Source organism: Danio aesculapii, chromosome 11 (genome assembly GCF_903798145.1).
Source record: "Danio aesculapii chromosome 11, fDanAes4.1, whole genome shotgun sequence".
NCBI classification, from domain to species: domain Eukaryota; kingdom Metazoa; phylum Chordata; class Actinopteri; order Cypriniformes; family Danionidae; genus Danio; species Danio aesculapii.
The window spans coordinates 7,155,734-7,174,972 of NC_079445.1; the positions used below are offsets into that span (position 1 = coordinate 7,155,734).

A 19,239-nucleotide genomic window follows, 5' to 3' on the forward strand; every position below is an offset into this window, starting at 1 on the left:
AAGCCAACCATAGTTAGTATGTCGTAAGCTCTCCGTAAAGTCATGCGCATAGTCACACTGAATGACGTAATATCCGATAAGAAGTATTTAAATCGTTAAACTGGTTTAGAATTCTGCAACTAATGCATCTATATATAATGGTCCTATGAAAATGAAATGACAAATTATATTTTTATAGCACATTACATAGCAGTCAGTCACTACAGATGACGCACATACCTACATCGCGAGCCACAAATCCACAATACACATGACGTTATCAAAACATTAAACTTTCATTTTTTGTGACTTTGAAACCAAAATATTCCTATATTACCAATGTCCTGTGCTTCTTTGATATTAGTCTACTAATGCTTCTAAGGCAGCAGATGCCATCATCCCACTTATCCACGCTTTCCTGTTTCTTTTTATTGTGGGCGTTCCGCATAGTTTGGTTGCGCAATTCTGATTGACAGAACGGAAGTGTGCTCACTCAATTGGCTAGTAAGACTGTCACACATTTGCTCTGGGTGGGGGAAATTAAAACATATTTCATATCGGACCCTCTTGCCATTAGCTAATCGCAACGTTTCAAATTACGATTAGATTTTGATTAATTGCGCAACCCAAGTTTACCTCTATATGTCCCTCTCACCATATATATGAGGAGGAATATTTTGCACATAGCTCCAGGAATCAACTACTGGTGGAGATTAATCAGAGAGGCTTATACATTGATCAGTCTCTGTTGTTTATACTTGCTGTCCTGACAAGTTGGACTAGTGATTTTAGCAGTAAATTGATCTTATTTTGTTTTGTCTTTGCATGTCTGTAAGAAATAACTTTAAATTTTATTGACTGAAAATTACTGATCGTTGAGTTTATGCGGATTGCTTTGCTACAGCCTAAATATTTTGAAACATCGAAAATATTTTGAGCCTTGATCACTTGCATTAATGGAGAAAAATCCTCATGTTTTTCATCAAAACCTTAATTTCTCACTAGCTGAAGAAAGGAAATCATACCCATTGTCAATGTTAAAGTATCATGCTTTATTGTTGGCTGCTGTTCCTCTCTTCTCCATGCTGGGAGATACAGCCATGCTTCTCAGTAACATCCTCTCACCACTAAATGGATCAGAGTGAGTCAGCTCATGTTGTCTCCTGTCAGACTCGCCCCAGAACAGCTGCGTCCAGAGACCAGGGCTGCCAAACCAATGATCACCCTCAGATTGGGGGGTGCTTTTCCTGGATCAGTTTGGCTTTTGTAGCTCATGGGAACTGAAGCAGCATGAGTGGGATCCAGGAACAACACTGAGACAGCAAATTCAGCATGTTCATCAAGCGCTCGGATCGATTGAGCAAAATTCAGCACAGTCCTCGCTTATAATGAATTGATTTACTGCAACGTTTGTTAAAGTTTTGCAACATGGCAGCTAATGTATTTTTATTTCTTTATTTCTTTATTTATTTATTTATTTTTTTCCACCTACAGGCCAACCTGTTGTCGTCACATCGAAGTCTGGTTCACAGGGTGGAAACCATTGCTCTGGGAGACAAACCCTGCGATCGGGGAGAACATGTCACACTTTTCCTGTTCAACGACTGTTTGGAGGTAAAGTTTAGTTTTCCGCTTTGCAAAGTGGATATAAATTTAAAAAATGGTTTCATTATACAAATCAAATGCATTAATCTTGATATCTGATCATGTTTGTTGTGTTGTTATTGTAAGCCGTATGATGGCAAAGTACTAGCTGGATTTTATTTATGGTTTTGGTATTATTACACTCTCATTGCATAAGTAAATAGATTTTAAGTGAATGTCAAGTACCAGATTGACTGCACTTTATCTGTAGTTGGTACATGGTTAGGTGACGTAGTAGTAGTGTTGTTGTTGTTGTTGTTATAATAATTATTATTATTATGTGTGTGTGTGTGTGAGCTAGGATTGGGTCGATAGACGATGCCATCGTCCATCGCCGATAGACATAACGATGTTGAGCTGGCATCACAATCCCCCGCCTCGCCCCAGTCGCAATAGCAACCTGCTCGCGAAAAATTAGGGATGTCAAAATTAATTGTTCCTTCGGTGCAATGCAGGTGTGGACAATTCGATATCGGTTCAGTAATCATAACCGGTTATTACATACTGACATCCTTTATCTCCTATGCGCTATGTTGCGGTAGAATACTGTGGTAAAGGAGACGAGGGCGAGTAAATAAAAAGCTCCAACTACTTAAAGCAGATAATTGTGCAAAATTCACTGCTTGTGAGTTTGGTGGACAGTCTTTCACTGACACCTGAAGAAGGTACAGCACACAAGCTGCTATTTCCTTACTAGTGAGAAATGCTGTTAAACTCCATCTCTGCCTCTCTCTGTCTCACTTTGGACATTTGACCTGCTGGCGTGTTTGTGAGGTAACTTTTCCTCTCCTCTCGGCTGTTCTTCTGTGTCTTTTGTGTGAGTTTGCGTCTATTGCGGATTATCTGTGATAACCGCATATTATGCACATATTTACCTTATTCTTGATGTACGAACTGGCGCAGCCATTGGAATCTTTTTGGCTTGAGACTTCCAGACTCATTCACTTACATTCATTTTTAGACATTAAAAAGGGCTCGTTATGCTACTTGATGTTGCAAACTGATATATTTTTTCTTATATTATTTTACTTTTTATGTATAGTCATGAAATTGTTTGTAGATCAAGTAGTCCGTTTTCTCCCGTTTATTATTCCTAGTCATGTATTGGAGTTTTGTCTAAAGCCTTCAAAAAGAGTTTTCTTTGAGCAAGTAAAAGTACAGTTCAGATCTCACTGCTTGTATTAAAGCACAAAATTGTATTACAAATAATATATAAATATTAACATATTTATAGATTTTAATTAAAAAAAATCTTGTTCTGTATGGAGAGCATCGTCAATGCACCGAGATATCGAATTGAACCGAATTGATGGCATGATACCAGATGAACCTTGAGACCAGTGTAGGTTCACACCCCTACGAAAAAATACACACTGCCCCGTTTACACTAATATGGCAATTTAGAACTAAAACGATCCACGTCCACACTGGCATTTCATCAAGCATTTCTGAAAAGCCCTCCTTCCACACTATACAGCTGAAAACTCGCATCACGTGACCACACACAAACATAGGCATATGCAGCAGTATATACGCAAGTCTGACAGTTTATCGAGGATGTACCGCTGGATCGTGTCTCACTTTAGTTGTTAAACGTGATATTCATCTTGTCTCTAACGGCTCTTCGGTCTTTTGAATCTACCAGGTAACTTGTCATTGTCAGTACACTGCTTCAGTCTTTCGCTTTCACGCTTGTACTTGGTAATTTTAGCGAAACCCTCAGATACTGTTGGTTGGTTCCTGTTGGTTGTGCACCATTTTTTAACCAACCAAGTTTGTCGACGCCATTATAACAACACCGATCGCTCTGCCTATTCATGCCAGAGTCCTGCGGAAAAACTGATTGACAGGTGGTAATTTGTGTGTAACTTATCTTTATTTATTAATGATTGGATTATGGGTAAAACAAAGACCATGCGGGTCAGGTAGTTAAAACGGTAGGCTACAAATAAATAATTTGTTATGAATGAATTAATTATTTATAAATGATAAATTTAGCACTGCCATCAACGACGATCCCATCGTCCATTGCGATGTTTCACATTAGACATCATACGGTGCCAAATTGGTCGACATTGCCAAACCCTAGTGTGAGCATGCCATTCTTGCACATGTATCTTTATCTTTCCATTTGTTTATGAAAGGTAATATCTATTTAGTCTGTGCTGGTATATTCTTGTGGTCCGTGTGCCTGTTCAACTGTTTCAGGTGGTTCAAATCCTTGCAAACATTGCTTCCTGCCTAACTAGTGTCCTATCACTATAAAGGCAAAAATCTACAAAGTAATAATAAAATCAAATTGAATTGATTTTGACAATGACTTTAAAAACACCTCTTCTTCGATGAGCATGTATCTTGTTAATTAAAATGCTTTTTGATTATTAGAAATTCTCTACATGGTACAATACTCCTCAATATGTAATAAAACAAAGAGTAAAAACCACATAAACTCAAGGCCCTCGGGCCAAATCCAACTCACAATATAATTTTATGTGACCTGCGAGAGAATATCTAACACACCAAATGCGAATTTAAGTATTCGTGTGATTAGATTAGAAAGTCAATGTAAACAGGGTGACACGAATGATGTAAAATGTGTGATGCCAATGCACAGAATTTGCTTCAATCACATCTTCTACATAAGTTTAAGATATTAAATTTGATTGTGTGAACTCATATAATGTGTGAAGCATTATAATAAAAGTCCATGCTGCTTTATATTGTGTATATAAAAACTACATAATGCATGTTTGTTTTTGTGACCCAGCTAAAGTTATTTGTTCCGTAGTTTTGCTTCTCTAAAATGTGTCAAGTTTTGTAGAAAAGGACTTGTCTGATATTTGTTATTACTTGAAATAATATGGGTTTCTTAAACTGATAAAAGGATTCATTTTAAAATAGCCCAGAGAAGTAACTTCCATTTTATTTTTATCCAAATACATGTATTTATTCATACTTTAATATGTTATAAAGAACTGAAGAGAATTATTTAACGATATGTTAAGGAATAGTAACATTTTATATAGTCAGGACATACTGTACAACTACGCATGATGTGACAAGAAACTTGATTGTCTGTACCATACGTGACATGACACAACAGAAACTTTTAAATACCAGCCATTCAGTTAAATATCAGCCACTGCACTCCTGACAAAAGGGTAACAGATAAAGCCTAATTAAAGGTCTGATGAAATTAAAATATAGTATTTTAGATGTTAGTATCGGTATTATTCATTTTTACGATATCTAAAAGCCAGTGTGCCCCAAAACAGTGACACAATTCACATTTAGTAGATATAAAACTGATATAAGCATCCAAAGCTTGTACTTTTTCACTTTCCAGCCAAATGTATCAGCGGTTTTATTCACGTCATTTCATACTGCAGTTTCTCATCACACCATAACCAATCAAATGATCTCTAGTATCTGACAAGCCCCGCCCCTTTCTAGATGCTTTTTTTATTTGCTTTTCATTTGAGGCGCTTGAGCTTAACCACTCTCATTGGCAGAGCTGTGATAAAACACTATTGGCTGTTTTTTAAAAAGGGGAGGAGCTACACTGTTCCACCCTCTCCTCGTGTTTTGGTTGATTACATTAAACATCGAATATAAATGCATTTTTCGAAGCACTTCACAGGACCTTTAATACAAATTTGAACACATTTAACATCGTTAAAATACAGTGCTGGGTGACTGATATTGTTGGTTTGCATTGAGTCACAGTTGTGACTTTCGTTTTCAAACCGTTTGCTAGTCATTTGTCTAGACCGGTCTGAAGTGAGGTATCTGCTGCTGCTGCTATTTGGTATGGCAAATGATGTTCAAACTCACATTGGTAGCATTTAACACTGAATAAAGCACATAATATGTACCTTGGGTGGTAACTGTCATGTAAGTTTATGCTGTTGTTTTGCTGCAACGTCTTCAAAATAGAAACGGTTTCTAAAATAGAAGTTTTTCACGTCAATTTTCACATAGTTAGGACAAAAAAATTGTTTTAGCATGAAAAATATAGCTTTTATGATATGTTACAGATATAACTGGCCCTGTACGGGCAGAAATAATGCTGAAGTGGCTCTAAATGAAAATGAGTTTTCCTTATAAACAAACAACAAAGCTCTCGTAGTTCGACTCTTTTTATATTTGTTAAAAAAGGTAACTAACAATTTTAAAGAGTAATCTATTTTGTGCCAATAGCTTAGTGGTCAGTGTGCCGACTTGTAGTCTGAGGCCCTGTTTACACTAATGCGTTTCAGTTTTAAAACGCATGTTTTGCTACCATGGAGTTTTCGAGCAGTATAGTGTGGACTGAGATCTTTTCAGAAACGCTAGGTGAAACACCAGTGTGGACGTGGATCGTTTTCATTCTAAAACACTGTTTTAAAACTAAAACGTATTAGTGTAAACTGGGCCTTACACAGTGTGGAGCGACACATGTTTGGATGACTTAATATTTATGTAAGCCGCTGAAAGTGCACATCACTGGTCCCGTTTGAAAACAGATGGGGTTGCAGACATTCTCCTACCTCTTCTCTTTGAAGATTTACCTGTTGTGTCTTTAAGGGTTTGTTTTCCAAATCAAACTTGCGAAGTCTGAACTTAAGGAAAGGGTGCAAGACTGAACTTTGTGCGCTTTATATTGAGAAAAAGCCCCAATCAGATGAAATCAGCAGCCATGCCTCCATTTTCAGATGTCTCCGTCTTCCACCATCCACACTGACATGGAGCAGCAGTGTTTTAAAACCAAATTGGTCTCCGAACTTTCGTTTTCGGTGCTTGAAAACTCCGGGGTAGTGTGGAAGGTTGGCGTAACCATAGCAACACGTATGCATTTTAAAACTAAAAGATATTAGTGTAAACTTGATGCCTGACTGCATTTTGACATCTCAAATTTGAGTCCAGACTCCTTGATCTTTCCCATCCCCCCTCTACAACTTTACTTCCTGTCAATATCTGCTGTCCTATCATAATAAAGGTGAAAAGGCCAAAAATAAATGTACTCAGTACCTTCTCAGTGTTATCTTTTTTAAAAAATTGTCTATGCATATAAACTACATTTCTTTTTATTATATAATTTATTATTTCTTGAACATCTTGGCTCTTATTGTCTTTCCTCTCCTCAGTTTAACCTCCATAAGCGCCTCCTTAAATTCCCTCCCTTTTTTCCTTCTGCACAATTTCAGCAACCTCAACAATTGTTTGTTCAGTTCACGGGTGAGCGCAACCATTGAGGAAAAAAAACTGAATAATTCATGCATGTGCAATCTCTGCTTGCTGACTCGACTTTCTGGCCTGTTTCCCCAATTAGTGAGGGGATGCGATTAAGCACTGTTGAGGGGTTTACTCGCGTGCACTGGTACAAGGCTCTGGTCCTCTTCACCCAATTCTACCTCTGCTTTGGTAATGAGACCAGGGAGAAGGGAAGACTCTGAGTGATCAATTATTCATTTTAGGAAGTCCTCTGTATGCATATCTGTCACCTCAATCTGCATTACACATTTCGCCTTCTCTGAAGCACCCGAAGCAGTCCCAACTGTTCCGTCTGAGTGCGCAAAAGAATATTTCACATTCCTGTGTTATGAAGAAAGCTGCTTGTATTAAAAGTAGGCCTGTCAATCGAGTCGAATCTAATTACATGTAGTGATTAATCTAATTTAATTGCATAATTAATAAGAAATCACCCACATCATAATTGAATTCAAAAGCATCAATTTTCAAAAAAGTAGGTTTAGAAGGAAATATTTTGATTCTACATATACACTCACTGGCCACTTTATTAGGTACACCTTACTTATACCTGGTTAAACCCCCTTTTGCCTTCAGAACTGCCATAATCATTCGTGGCATAGATTCAACAATGTACTGGAAATATTCCTCAGAGATTTTGGTCCATATTGATATGATAGCATAACGCAGAGTCTGCAGATTTGTTGGCTGCACATCCATGATGCGAATGTCCCGTTCCACCACATCCAGACTGGAGTACAGTGAACTCATTGCTTTGTTCAAGAACCCAGTCTGAGATGATTTGCACTTTATGGCATGGTGTGTTATTCTGCTGGAAGTAGAAGATCAGAAGATGGGTACACTGTGGTCATAAAGTTACGGACATGGTCAGCAATGCTCAATTGGTATTAATAGGCCCAAAGTGTGCCAAGAAAATATACTGTACACCATTACACCACAACCACCACCCTGAACCTTTGATACAAGGCAGGATGGATCCATGCTTTCATGTTGTTGATGCCAAATTCTGACTCTACCATTCGAATGTTGTAGCAGAAATCGAGACTCCATCAGACCAGGCAACATTTTTCCAATCTTCTATTGTCCGGTTTTGGTGAGCCTGTGCGAATTGTAGCCTCAGTTTTCTGTTCTTAGCTGACAGGAGTGGCACTTGTTGTGATCTTCTTCTGCTGTAGCCCATCCGCCTCGAGGTTCTACCAGTTGTTCGTTCAAAGATGCTCTTCTGCATACCTCAATTGTAACGAGTGGTTGTTTGGACTACTGTTGCCTTTCTATCAGCTCAAGCCAGTCTGGCCATTCTCCTCTGACCTCTGGCATCAACAAGGCATTTGCACCCACAGAACTGCCGCTCACTGTATGGTTTCTCTTTTTTGGACCATTCTCTGTAAACCCTAGAGATGGTTGTGCGTGAAAATCCTAGTAGATCAGTGGTTTCTAAAATACTTGGACCAGCCCGTCTGGTACCAACAACCATGCCACGATCAAAGTCACTGAAATCACCTTTCTTCCACATTCTGATGCTCTGTTTGAACTGCAGCAGATCGTCTTGACTATGTCTACATGCCTAAATGCATCGAGTTGCTGCCATGTGACTGGCTGATTAGAAATCTGCATTAAAGAGCAAGTGGAAGGGTTGGACCAGCAGCTATTATTATTTTATTTTATTATTTTATTTTTTTTACTTTGAACTGAATGGATGTAGTAATTTCGTTTAAGCATTTCATTCAGAAAGATCGGGAAAAGGGTTTGAGTCATTACAACCTGACAGACACTATCTTCTCACCGTTTCTGTTTGTTGTCAAAATTGACAGCTGGAGGGGTGCGGTGGGTATTTTAGCCATGCCCAATATCTAAGACCCACATAATGTGACAATTCAACTGAAAAAAAAAACAAACAAAAACTACGCACTTTCAGATTTCAATTAAAGATTACATGGGCAATTTTTTTTCTGTGGCATGCAGTTTAAAATAATAGTATTTCAAAACTAGCAATGTGAGCTAACAAAATCATAAGGTTAGTTTTGATTTCATTTGTACTTTAAAACACACATTTTTAAGCTGCAAAAGCCATGCTAAGTTGTATCTAAGTATGCTTACAGACCATTTATTGCAGCTCAAATACTGTTTAGAACATTGAAAATATATATGTTCTAAACGTTACAAACAAGAAAAACGAATATCAACCGTATTTTTAGTTTTGGTTAAAAATTTGTATTATGTTGTTGCATGCGTACATTATGTATGTATGGATGTGTGTGTATATATATATATATATATATATATATATATATATATATATATATATATATATATATATATATATATATATATATATATATACTGTATGCATGTCATTTTATTTAAAATAAAATCATATTTTTTCTCAGAATATGAATTTATTCACTTAACTCACGTAAAAAATTTACAGTATCACGTTTCCACGAGAAACGACAAAAAGAAAACGTTATTTAAAGTTTTTTGTTATGCTATGTTGCTTATCCATATGATACAAATATAAAAGTTAATCTGTTGTTTAGCCAATTTATTTAGAATTTTAGATAAATATGACAACGTTCTGTAATCTCCATCATCATGTTGATCTCTAATCAACTAGAAATGTATGTCTCTTATTAAAAATGTGAATGTGTTTTTTTTCCTATAACTTATACCTTTTTTAACATATTAAATCAACAGCCCTAAATTTTATAATTTTTTTTATCTTCACATTTAGATCGCCAGAAAGAGGCACAAGGTGATAACCAATTTTCGGAGTCCGTTGGGTCAGACGCGACCACCTGCCCAGCTCAAGCACATCACCCTGATGCCCCTGTCCCAGATCAGAAGAGTTCTTGACATCCAGGACACAGAGGGTGAGGAAACCACCAAAGTGTTCTGCATCTCACCAAGTGCACTCGTGCATACTAGAGTTTTCTGTGTTCTGAATTAACACTCCAGAGAGAGGGGTTAAGTCTGGATATGTGTAAAGTGTGTCACTACACTGTAGAGCTGGCCGATATACTTTAAAAACATGTTAACAAGTCTAAAAAAGGTCTTAAAAGGACACTCGAATCTTATTTAAATTTAAGAAAATATAGAAATATATGGTAAGTAATAATAGTATTTACCTTCTAGATAGTTTTATTAAAATATATGGTACAGTGCTTCCAGAAAGTATTCATAGCGCTTCACTTTTTCCACATTTTTTTTTAATGTTACAGTCTTATTACATAAAGAGTTAAATTAATTTATTTTCTTAAAATTCTACATACAATACCCCATAATGACAATGTGAAAAAAGAATTTTGAGGAAATAAATTAATTTAATTCTTTATGTATTAAAGGGCACATATTTTACGTCTTTTTTATGATTTAATATTAATATTATGGTTCTTCTGAGTGTGCCAGTTTAGGTTCAGTTTAAAACACAATTTATTTGTTTTTTTAAATTTTTTTTGTTAAAGTGTCATGTTGGGGGCGTGTCCACAGTTCGCTGATTTAGGGGTGTGTTGCTTCACATGTAAACTAGTTTCGGCTTCCCGCCCAACGTAACAAGGGGGCGGGGCCATGAGCTCACCCGCTCTGTGTTTGCAACACAGACAGACAGGCAGACTGAGAGGAGCAGGAGAGGATCCGCATTCAGTCGAACGTACTGCTCGGACACAGACCAAGCAGAGAGTACAAAATCATATGTGCTTTTGTACAGTTTTACAGCCAACTGTGTGCTAGTTTCAAGTGCCGAGCTTGTACACAGAGACTAATAACCAAGCACACTGAATTAACTTTGACTGAGGCACCGGATGCGCCGCTCGAAGCCGCGACACGGCACACCAGACACTCTCTGTGGCGCGGCAGAAACATGAAGTGTCCCGAATCGTCGTGCCACGCATTTTTGAATTCTAAACATAGGTTTCTGCAGCGGTCCGCGGCGCCCAGCCGTCGACTTAAGTGTACCGTGATAGAAACCTATGTTTAGAATTCTAAAACGCATGCTAGTTAAGATCACAGGGAGCTTCTGGGATCGCGAGAAATGCAAACGGCTGAAGTATAAGGTAGACTCAATGAGAAGTACACATGTTTGCAAACCTACCTAAAGATACAACCAATAATTCAGATTTTATGTTGTTAAATTGAAAAAAAAGCACTGGGTGTGCTTATATCACCCCAATATGAAGGTCTATACACCATACATGCACATATGTCTGTCCAAACAGCTTAAAAAGTAGATTTTTTACCATAGGTGCCCTTTAAGACTAACATAAAAAATGTGGACAAGGTGAAGCTCTATGAATACTTTCTGGATGCACTGTAACACTTAACTGTAAGGTTTAATTTAATGTATTAGCATTTATGTGGCATTAGATATTTTTTATTAGTTAAATTAGCTAAGAATGATAATTATTCACATGCTTTTTAAAATAATACTTTAACACTTATTTTTAAAAATATTCAAAGGAATCGACATATTAGGTAATGTGCAGTGAGCTAACATGAACAATTAACAATTGTATTTTTTAATAATGATGGTTGAGCGGCACAGTTAATCACCTACACAATCTTGTGTCTGTGTTTGATGATGACAGCTTTTCAGATAATCCTGTTAAATCTTTGACAAGTGTGTTCGGAGCGGAAAATTCTCATTTGCATTTGCATTTGCACTGTCAGTGACCCAGAGAGAGAAGTTGTCATGCAGTTATGAAACCGATTTAGTCCTTTCAACACAGTATTATTTTTGTTGCATTCAGAGGAATACTGGGTTAAAGGGTTGTAGTTTGGATTTTAATGCATAAAACTGATTGAACCATTTATTGTAATTTTAACCAATTCATCAATAAAGCTTATAATTTGTAGATCTCAAAAAAACAATTAATACATTCTTTAAATATAAATAACTTCATATTAGCTAATGCATTTAACGATGGTAGTAAATCGAACTGTATTGTAACCTCATACCAAACATTTTAATCCATGAAAATTGTACCTTTTATTAAACAAACTTTATAATTTGATTATTCAAAACCAAACTTGCTAGCTGTATTAATCCTTTCATGCTTAACAAGGAAATGGAAAGATCCCAAAAGTAATCCGGTACTGTTGCATTTAGAAAATTGAGTGGTCATAAAACTCATAGCATAAAATCTTGCAATATTCACAGCGTTATTTTATTGAGCCTGCAGAATCATTGAGAATTTATTGTGAATATTGAATATACCACTCAGCCCTACTTTACTGCATTTCCATGCGCTAAAGACACAGTAAGGCTCTAAAATCAAACTTTAACACAATGTTAATGAAGATCAGATTCTGAAGCCTGGAAATTTGACTGAGATTCAGATCTGTGCGTCTACAAGAGCAGCTCTTAATACTGGAGCCCATTTCATGCCGCAAATGAACTAATTTCCCAGGGGTCCACTTGTTATGATTCAATCAAATCTCCGTAGATGAATCCCTTTCCTGCATTGTTTCCCAATGAATATTATTTTTTCTTTGAAAGATGACGTTATGGACATTAAAAGTCCTCTCAAATCTGCATGTTTGACATTAATCTCAACTAAAAAAAAAACCTTAGAGAAGGCGGGACATAGAGTAGCTCATCCCTATTTATAAAAAACAGCCAATAGGATGTTGTTTTTATCTATAGGCTAACAAATATGGACTTAGTATCCATGACGTCACCCATAGGTTTCTGAAGAGTGCAAATGAAGCTACAAGAGGACCATGGGGGCCAAGTTGGAGCACTCACTCTGGTCCCCTCGGCTTTGCTATTTGTTTGGAGAAATTCCAAAACATTACAATTGGCTTAAGATTGGCAATTAAAATTCGGGACATTGCAACCTGCAGAGCGTTGTAAATACTCTAGCTCACCTCCCTTGCCATAGTAAGCTACAGCGGCTTAGCGCATATGAGATAAATGACAACAGTACATTACCGGTTATGATTATTACTGAACCAATACCGAATTGTCCGCTTCTGCATCACGATGCAGCAAAGTAACTATTCATTTTGACACCCCTACAAACAAGCATGGCCAACCTTTGCCATCGCACCGACCAGGGGTAACCAAAAATGGGCAAACAGGCAAAGCTACAGATGCCTGCTAGAACTTTGCTTAGATGGGTTTTCTTTGAGAGAAACACTTAATACTTCATTACCTGGGACTTGTTTGTGTTCTGACCACATGTGCTTGGTTGTATACTCGGGGCTTAATTTGTGCCTGCACCAGTGAAATCTGATCTGGCACCTAATTTTACCGAACCCACTCCTCAGCCGCTCTCCTCACCCGTCCGCTCTTAACTTTCACTTTCTTCCGCGACTTCCCAACCCTCTTCACTTTCATCCGCGACACCCCTCCGCCATCCAAAGCCTCGCCATTTTTCTACAGGAGGAAAATGCAAATTACGTCCAAATACTTCAAATATAGTTTGTGTTAGTAAATGCAAGGCTATTTATGAAATCCAAGGATAAAACTGTGAAAACTTTTCAGATGAATGTTCTATTGCCTACAGCTAATCAATCGGTCAAATTCTGGAGTGCATTCAAATTCTAATGAAAATTATAAATGATAAATGATCTTTATTAAAACAAATACATTTATAGAGATGGAATGCGAGTATATTAGAATTTCACTCATCTGGGAAATGGAGGCCACTTGAAAGGTTTGCTAGCACAGTTAAGTGCACATACTGTAGCATGCCCTATTATCTGATAGTTGTAGGGAATAATTCCAAAATGCACTTGACTGTGTAAAGCCACATAAAACAAAGCAAAAATACGTTGTTTATGTCGAGTTCAGCAGCTAATCAGCCAGAATGACATCACGGCGACCAGCGAGAACTAGCTGTCACTCAAGTGGCCACGCCCTGAGTTATGCAGACTTAATATAACTTGATGGGAATGAAATGGATGAATTATTAAAAAAAAAAAAAAATTCACCCCCTCACAGTTGTCATGAAGGGTAATATTAGCTGTATACATCAAAATAATTTTTTGTATCAGGCTGTAAACCTTTTTTCTGCTGTTAAGTTGGTAATTTTAACACTGGGGTCAATAGAAATCTGCTCAATTTCGATGAATTTCATCTACTTCCGTATTAGCTTCACAAGGGAGAGCGGGATGTTGCCGCTTGTTTTTATCACAGCCATGCCAGTGAGAGTAGTTGAGCTCAAGTGCATCAAATGAAAAGTGAATGAGAAGTGTCTTGATGGGGCATGTCAGATGCTAGAGAGCTTTTGAATGGTCAAGATTTGATGAGAGAAGCAAATCACACTTTATTTTAATTCACTAGACTTCTAAAGGCATTGTGAATGTGGCTTTAGGTTGATTATGAATAACCAATTAACATATACAAATAATTAATTGCTGATGATAGTTTTTTTTTTCCCTTTAATTTGTTTACAGTTTTTTTCTTTATGTGAGGTTTTGGTCAGGTAGTTATAGCAATTTTTAATACTTTGATAAAATGTTCTACAACATTATACAGCCAGCTCAAGATCCAAAATCGAACTTGATTGAAAGCAGAATGGTCTCTTATTTCACTCTAATGGCCAGGAAATTGACCAGTCAGCTCATTTTTTTTCTTTGCGTAATAATAGATCATGGTATTTTCTAGCCTTAATCCTAAGTGACATCCTCTGCCTTTATTTTTATTTATTTATTTTTCATTTGTTTATCTCTTTCTTAGAATGTCAGAACGCCTTCGCCCTGGTGGTGCGTCCTCCTACAGAACAAGAGAACTTGCTATTCAGTTTCCAGTTGACGGCTGAAGACACCCTCAAAACTACCTGGCTCAAAACTCTCTGCCGTCAGGTGGCCAATACGATCTGTCGAGCTGACGCGGTGAGCAGACACGCACACATACACATACACAAGCGCACGTGGCCGCTTCCTCCTCAGATCATCCCCCTCAGGTCTTGAACACAACTCAATTATTTATTTTATTAGCTCTGCTTTCCTTTTATTGTGGCTATAAATTAGGAGGTTTGTGTGGGCCTTTTGGTGTTGGCTAATCCTATTAGATGCTCCTGTGTGGTTAAACTGGGAGGCAGATTAATGTAATTAAGAGTGCAATTGTACTTGAACTTTACACTTCAGACATAGACGTCTTTATCTTCTTGCTGCAGAACTGCAGGTCCCGCCCAGGCCTTTCAAAACGGCACATGTAATTGGCGCGGGCAGACAGATGCATGTATTTTCCCTTTATAATTAAACAACCAGACCAAACCCTGCGGCTAATTGTGTTTTTGGCCTTGCCTGCAGTTCTCTTAATGACCATGAGGTGGCGATCTAGCCACATGTGAAATGCAGTCACATTCACTCTCTGCTCCTGTGAATATCAACATGCTGTTTGGGAAGCTGAACAGTGATGCTTCTCTTTGCACTCTTTGACAGGCCAGCAGTATTGCTGTGTTCTGATTTAATTTTTGCCCGTCTCCAACAGGAAGATCTCATTCAGAGCACCGATCCTGACTCGGTCCAAGTGAGCACTAAGGACATGGACAGCACGCTCAGCAGAGCATCCAGAGCCATCAAAAAGACATCAAAGAAGGTAGGGAGAGGAACCTGGCACTGTTGAAAATGGCTGCATGATATGAATGCAAATTTCTGTCAACGTTCATGAGGCTTTCTTGAGGAAGACATCATAAAGTAACTCCAATCCTGTTTTGAGATTTGAAACTATAGCTGGATGATCTTGAAAAGCAACGAATAAATTTAGGAAAGCACAATATGCAATTTCAGCATTAATTTCACAATTCGCACATCTGCGATAGTCACATTGCAGGAGTCACAGTTCAGAACACACACGATTTTTGAGTTTAACCATTGTTACAATCTTAAAGTTGGTCAGTCAAGGGGGAGGGGAGTAACATTAATTTTGGACAAAACATAAGCAAACTTGGCCTGGACCGGTATAAGATTGTAACAATGATAACCTCGGATAAAAATATCACTGTTTCACGGTTAGGCATGGTACGATAACCGTTTTCAAGGTATACCGTGGTTTGGGAAGGTCAGCAGAAGCAGTATCTCCAGCAAAAAAAGATATCTAAAGATGCTGCTTTAAATTGTAGAGAAATCTAAGTTTTTGAAACAAATGAAGACAGCATCATGCATGTCAAGTCAAGGATTTATTTGAAGTATTAAGCCTGACATATTTACTGCTCCAAAATATTGTAAATGTTTCCAAAAATAAAATATGTTGTGTTCAAAGGGAAAAAAAGATTTTTACCCTAACATTTAAAAAGAATATACTGTATTTTAGAGCAGTAATCACAATACCGTGAAACTGTGATATTTTTATCCAAGGTTATCATACCGTCAGAGTCTTATCATACCGGCCCATGCCTATTCACGGTATTTTGATTACTGCTCTAAAATATATTCTTTATAAGTGTCTCTGTAAAAAAACAACAACTTTTTTCAGCTTTTGACACAATGGCTGCGTCCGAAATCACATACTTCCATACTATATAGTATGCTAAAAACAGTATGCGAGCTGAGTAAAATGTCTGAATTCATAAAATTTGAACTTGTGGTGAGATTCCGAAGTGCACATCCGATGGATGCTACGCTATCCCACGAGAGAGTTCATGAATGGGAATGAAGCGGGTATCTCATGTGATGATGACAAAATGGCATCCATAGTACATCCGAGCCTCATTCAAACTGCTCACATTAATACTGTATAGAACGTACTTTTCTATTGGTTGAGTAGTAAGTTCAAATGCAGTAACTACTGAGTAGTAACCGATTTCGGACACAGCCAATATATTTTATTTTAAGAAACATTTAAATATTTTGTAACAGTGAGCATGTCAGTCTAAATAATAAAATGAAGACTTCTGCTGTCTCTTCAAATTAAAATAGCATCTTTAGGTATCATTTCTGCTGGATATGCTGTTGTCCCAAAAAAAAACAAAAAAAAAGTGAATAAAAAAAATCTAACATGTGCTGTAGGAACGGTATAACAGAAAATTTTGGCAGTTTGAAAACCTTGACATTTCCAAAATGGTTATCTTCTCATGCCTAAAGCAGTATCAGCGAGTGAGGGACAAAATAACACGAATAACTAAATGCAATAAAGTACAATACATTACAATAGATATTTACAAAAATATATTGAAACAACACTGAGACAACAAACAGGACACAAAATGTTTATACAGGTACAGTAGATGGGAGAGTTGGAGAGATGAGACGCGGCCGGCGTCCAAACAATAGAAATAAATAAAACAAAACAACCTATTCTATTGGCCCATTTTCTACACTAACTATCCAAAGAGAAAAAAATAATCAATTATTGAAAAGAAAACCTAACCTACACAGGGTGTCCGTGGGGTCTTAAAACGTATTAAAAGTTGATCAATCAATTATGAGAAAATTAAAGTCTTAATTGAATTTTTACAAGCTTTTAAATTTTGTTCAAGCATTGTCCAAAGAGTCTGACTCAAAAAAAGCATAAATATATTTATTTTCCTCCTAATATTAACAACGGCGCGCTCGATCCACTTTATTGGTTCGGGCAGGGGCGTGTCCGGCCAAGCTTCTCAGTCCGGGTGATGTCATGTATTTTGCGACAAAAGTGGGAAGGTGATGTGACGCTCTCCATCCGTAGAAACCTTGGAAATATGTAAGTTTGCGTACTCCTGGTTTGAGAAAGACAAGTTTAAACAGTGGCTGAAGCCTGTCGCTAAAAACAATCGCGTAATTTATTATTTCAAGTTTTGATTCTTCCGAGCTTGAATTCTGTTGCATGGTTGTGCTCCATTGATTTATTTAACTACAACTGTATATTAACAACTGTTTAGGTTAAAGGTTTGATACTGATTAGAACTTCAAGTGGCGATGAGATCTTAATATTCTGAGAAGGTCTTTAAAAAGTCTTAAAAGGTATTGAAATTACCTTTAGGATTTCTGCATATACCTTGCTACATTATGAAACCAAAAGTACCTAGTGTGTCCAACAAAAGTGATATTCAAAGCCTACATTTGCACGATGTATTTCGCATGACATTCTTACCTGTCCCACTCTCCAACCTCAGATGAGCGTAAAACTGACTGTGGACAAGTTTATTTATAAACTAATTTCGAGAGAATCACGTTTTTATGATTGCTTGCGGCTGGTCCTGCATTATCCAATTTATGGTTCCCCAATCAGACGATTCCTAAGCCACTAAATACCTTAAGTTCCATATAACAGTCATCTTCGTTTTGAAGAATGCCCCCTCCACCCCTACTCCTCCTCCTTTTCTAAATGGGTGGCACGGTGGCCCAATGGTTAGCACTGTTGCCTCATAGCAAGAATGTCACTGGTTCTAGTCCTTACTAAGCCAGCCAACGTTTCTGTGCGGAGTTTACACTGTCTCCCCATGCTCACATGGGTTTCCATCGGGTTAATAAGTTAATTGACTAATCCAAATCGGCACCATAGACATGCTCCTAGTAAGTAGTTATCTCTTAAGAGCAATCACTATCTGTTCATTAGCTACTACAGCAGGGGAGTTCTCGAGATCTACCTGAGCTCAAACTCCCCTCTCGCCTTGCAAACGGGAGGGAGCCCAGAGCTCGAGGATCTTATGAGCTCAGGGCTCTCTCCTGGGACATCATGCCAACCAATCAATCATCAACTAAGTGTGAACTCTTGAAATGGAGAATAGACAACAAGAGCGGACATATACCAAAATGTCACACTGACTGAACAGATTGAAATGATTCATTAACACGCAGTACAAAACACATCTCAAAGTGTCCTGGGCCTCGCGAGTAGCGTCCTGTCACCACTTTTATGCCACGGTGGCAGCAGCTGGATTGGAGATAGTAGGATGACATCAAGGGGGACACTGCAAACGGCTGGGCAGCGTGAGTCAATAAGAACCAACTGTAGAAATGAAAGCGGAGAGAGAGAGAGACTGGCAAAAGGAGAAAATCATGATCCCAAAACAACACGGCGACTTAACAACCATGTCTGCATGTGTTTTTGAAGGCTTTTGATGAAAGTTAAAAACATTCAGGCACAAAACATTTTACTGTTACTGTTTAATTGGATTATTCATACAGTGAAGAGGATGTGGTTCTGTTTCTTCAACCTGCATGCTGTTAGACTGCACACAAAAAAAACAGTTTATTTTATTTTTTTCTCTGCTCTATATTGTGTTAATCTGTTTTTGTAACTTGTTTATTATTTTTATGCATGATTCACTCCCCTACAGAATTATCCCAATCAATCTGAAGTAATGAATTGTTTTCTAATAGGGCTATTCAAGCCATCTGGTTAAATTTTATTTATGTTGCAGTGTAAATCGCAGAAAAACTAAAGATGCCAGATTTTTACAGTATCGTGCAGCCAATTTTGGGATTTTCCCAATTTATACG

At 37.6% G+C, this 19,239-nt stretch overlaps 1 protein-coding gene across 5 annotated transcripts in view; it reads left to right on the forward strand.

Annotated features, from left to right (window-relative positions):
• The window catches only part of ect2 (epithelial cell transforming 2), an 80,855-nt gene that overhangs the window by 48,450 nt on the left and 13,166 nt on the right, over window positions 1-19,239 (forward strand). For all 5 annotated transcript variants that reach the window (XM_056468603.1, XM_056468604.1, XM_056468600.1 and 2 more), the window contains 4 exons: window positions 1,474-1,593; window positions 9,605-9,743; window positions 14,552-14,706; window positions 15,308-15,415. In XM_056468603.1, the coding sequence (XP_056324578.1) occupies window positions 1,474-1,593; window positions 9,605-9,743; window positions 14,552-14,706; window positions 15,308-15,415 (522 nt within the window). The remainder of the gene's footprint in view (window positions 1-1,473; window positions 1,594-9,604; window positions 9,744-14,551; window positions 14,707-15,307; window positions 15,416-19,239) is intronic.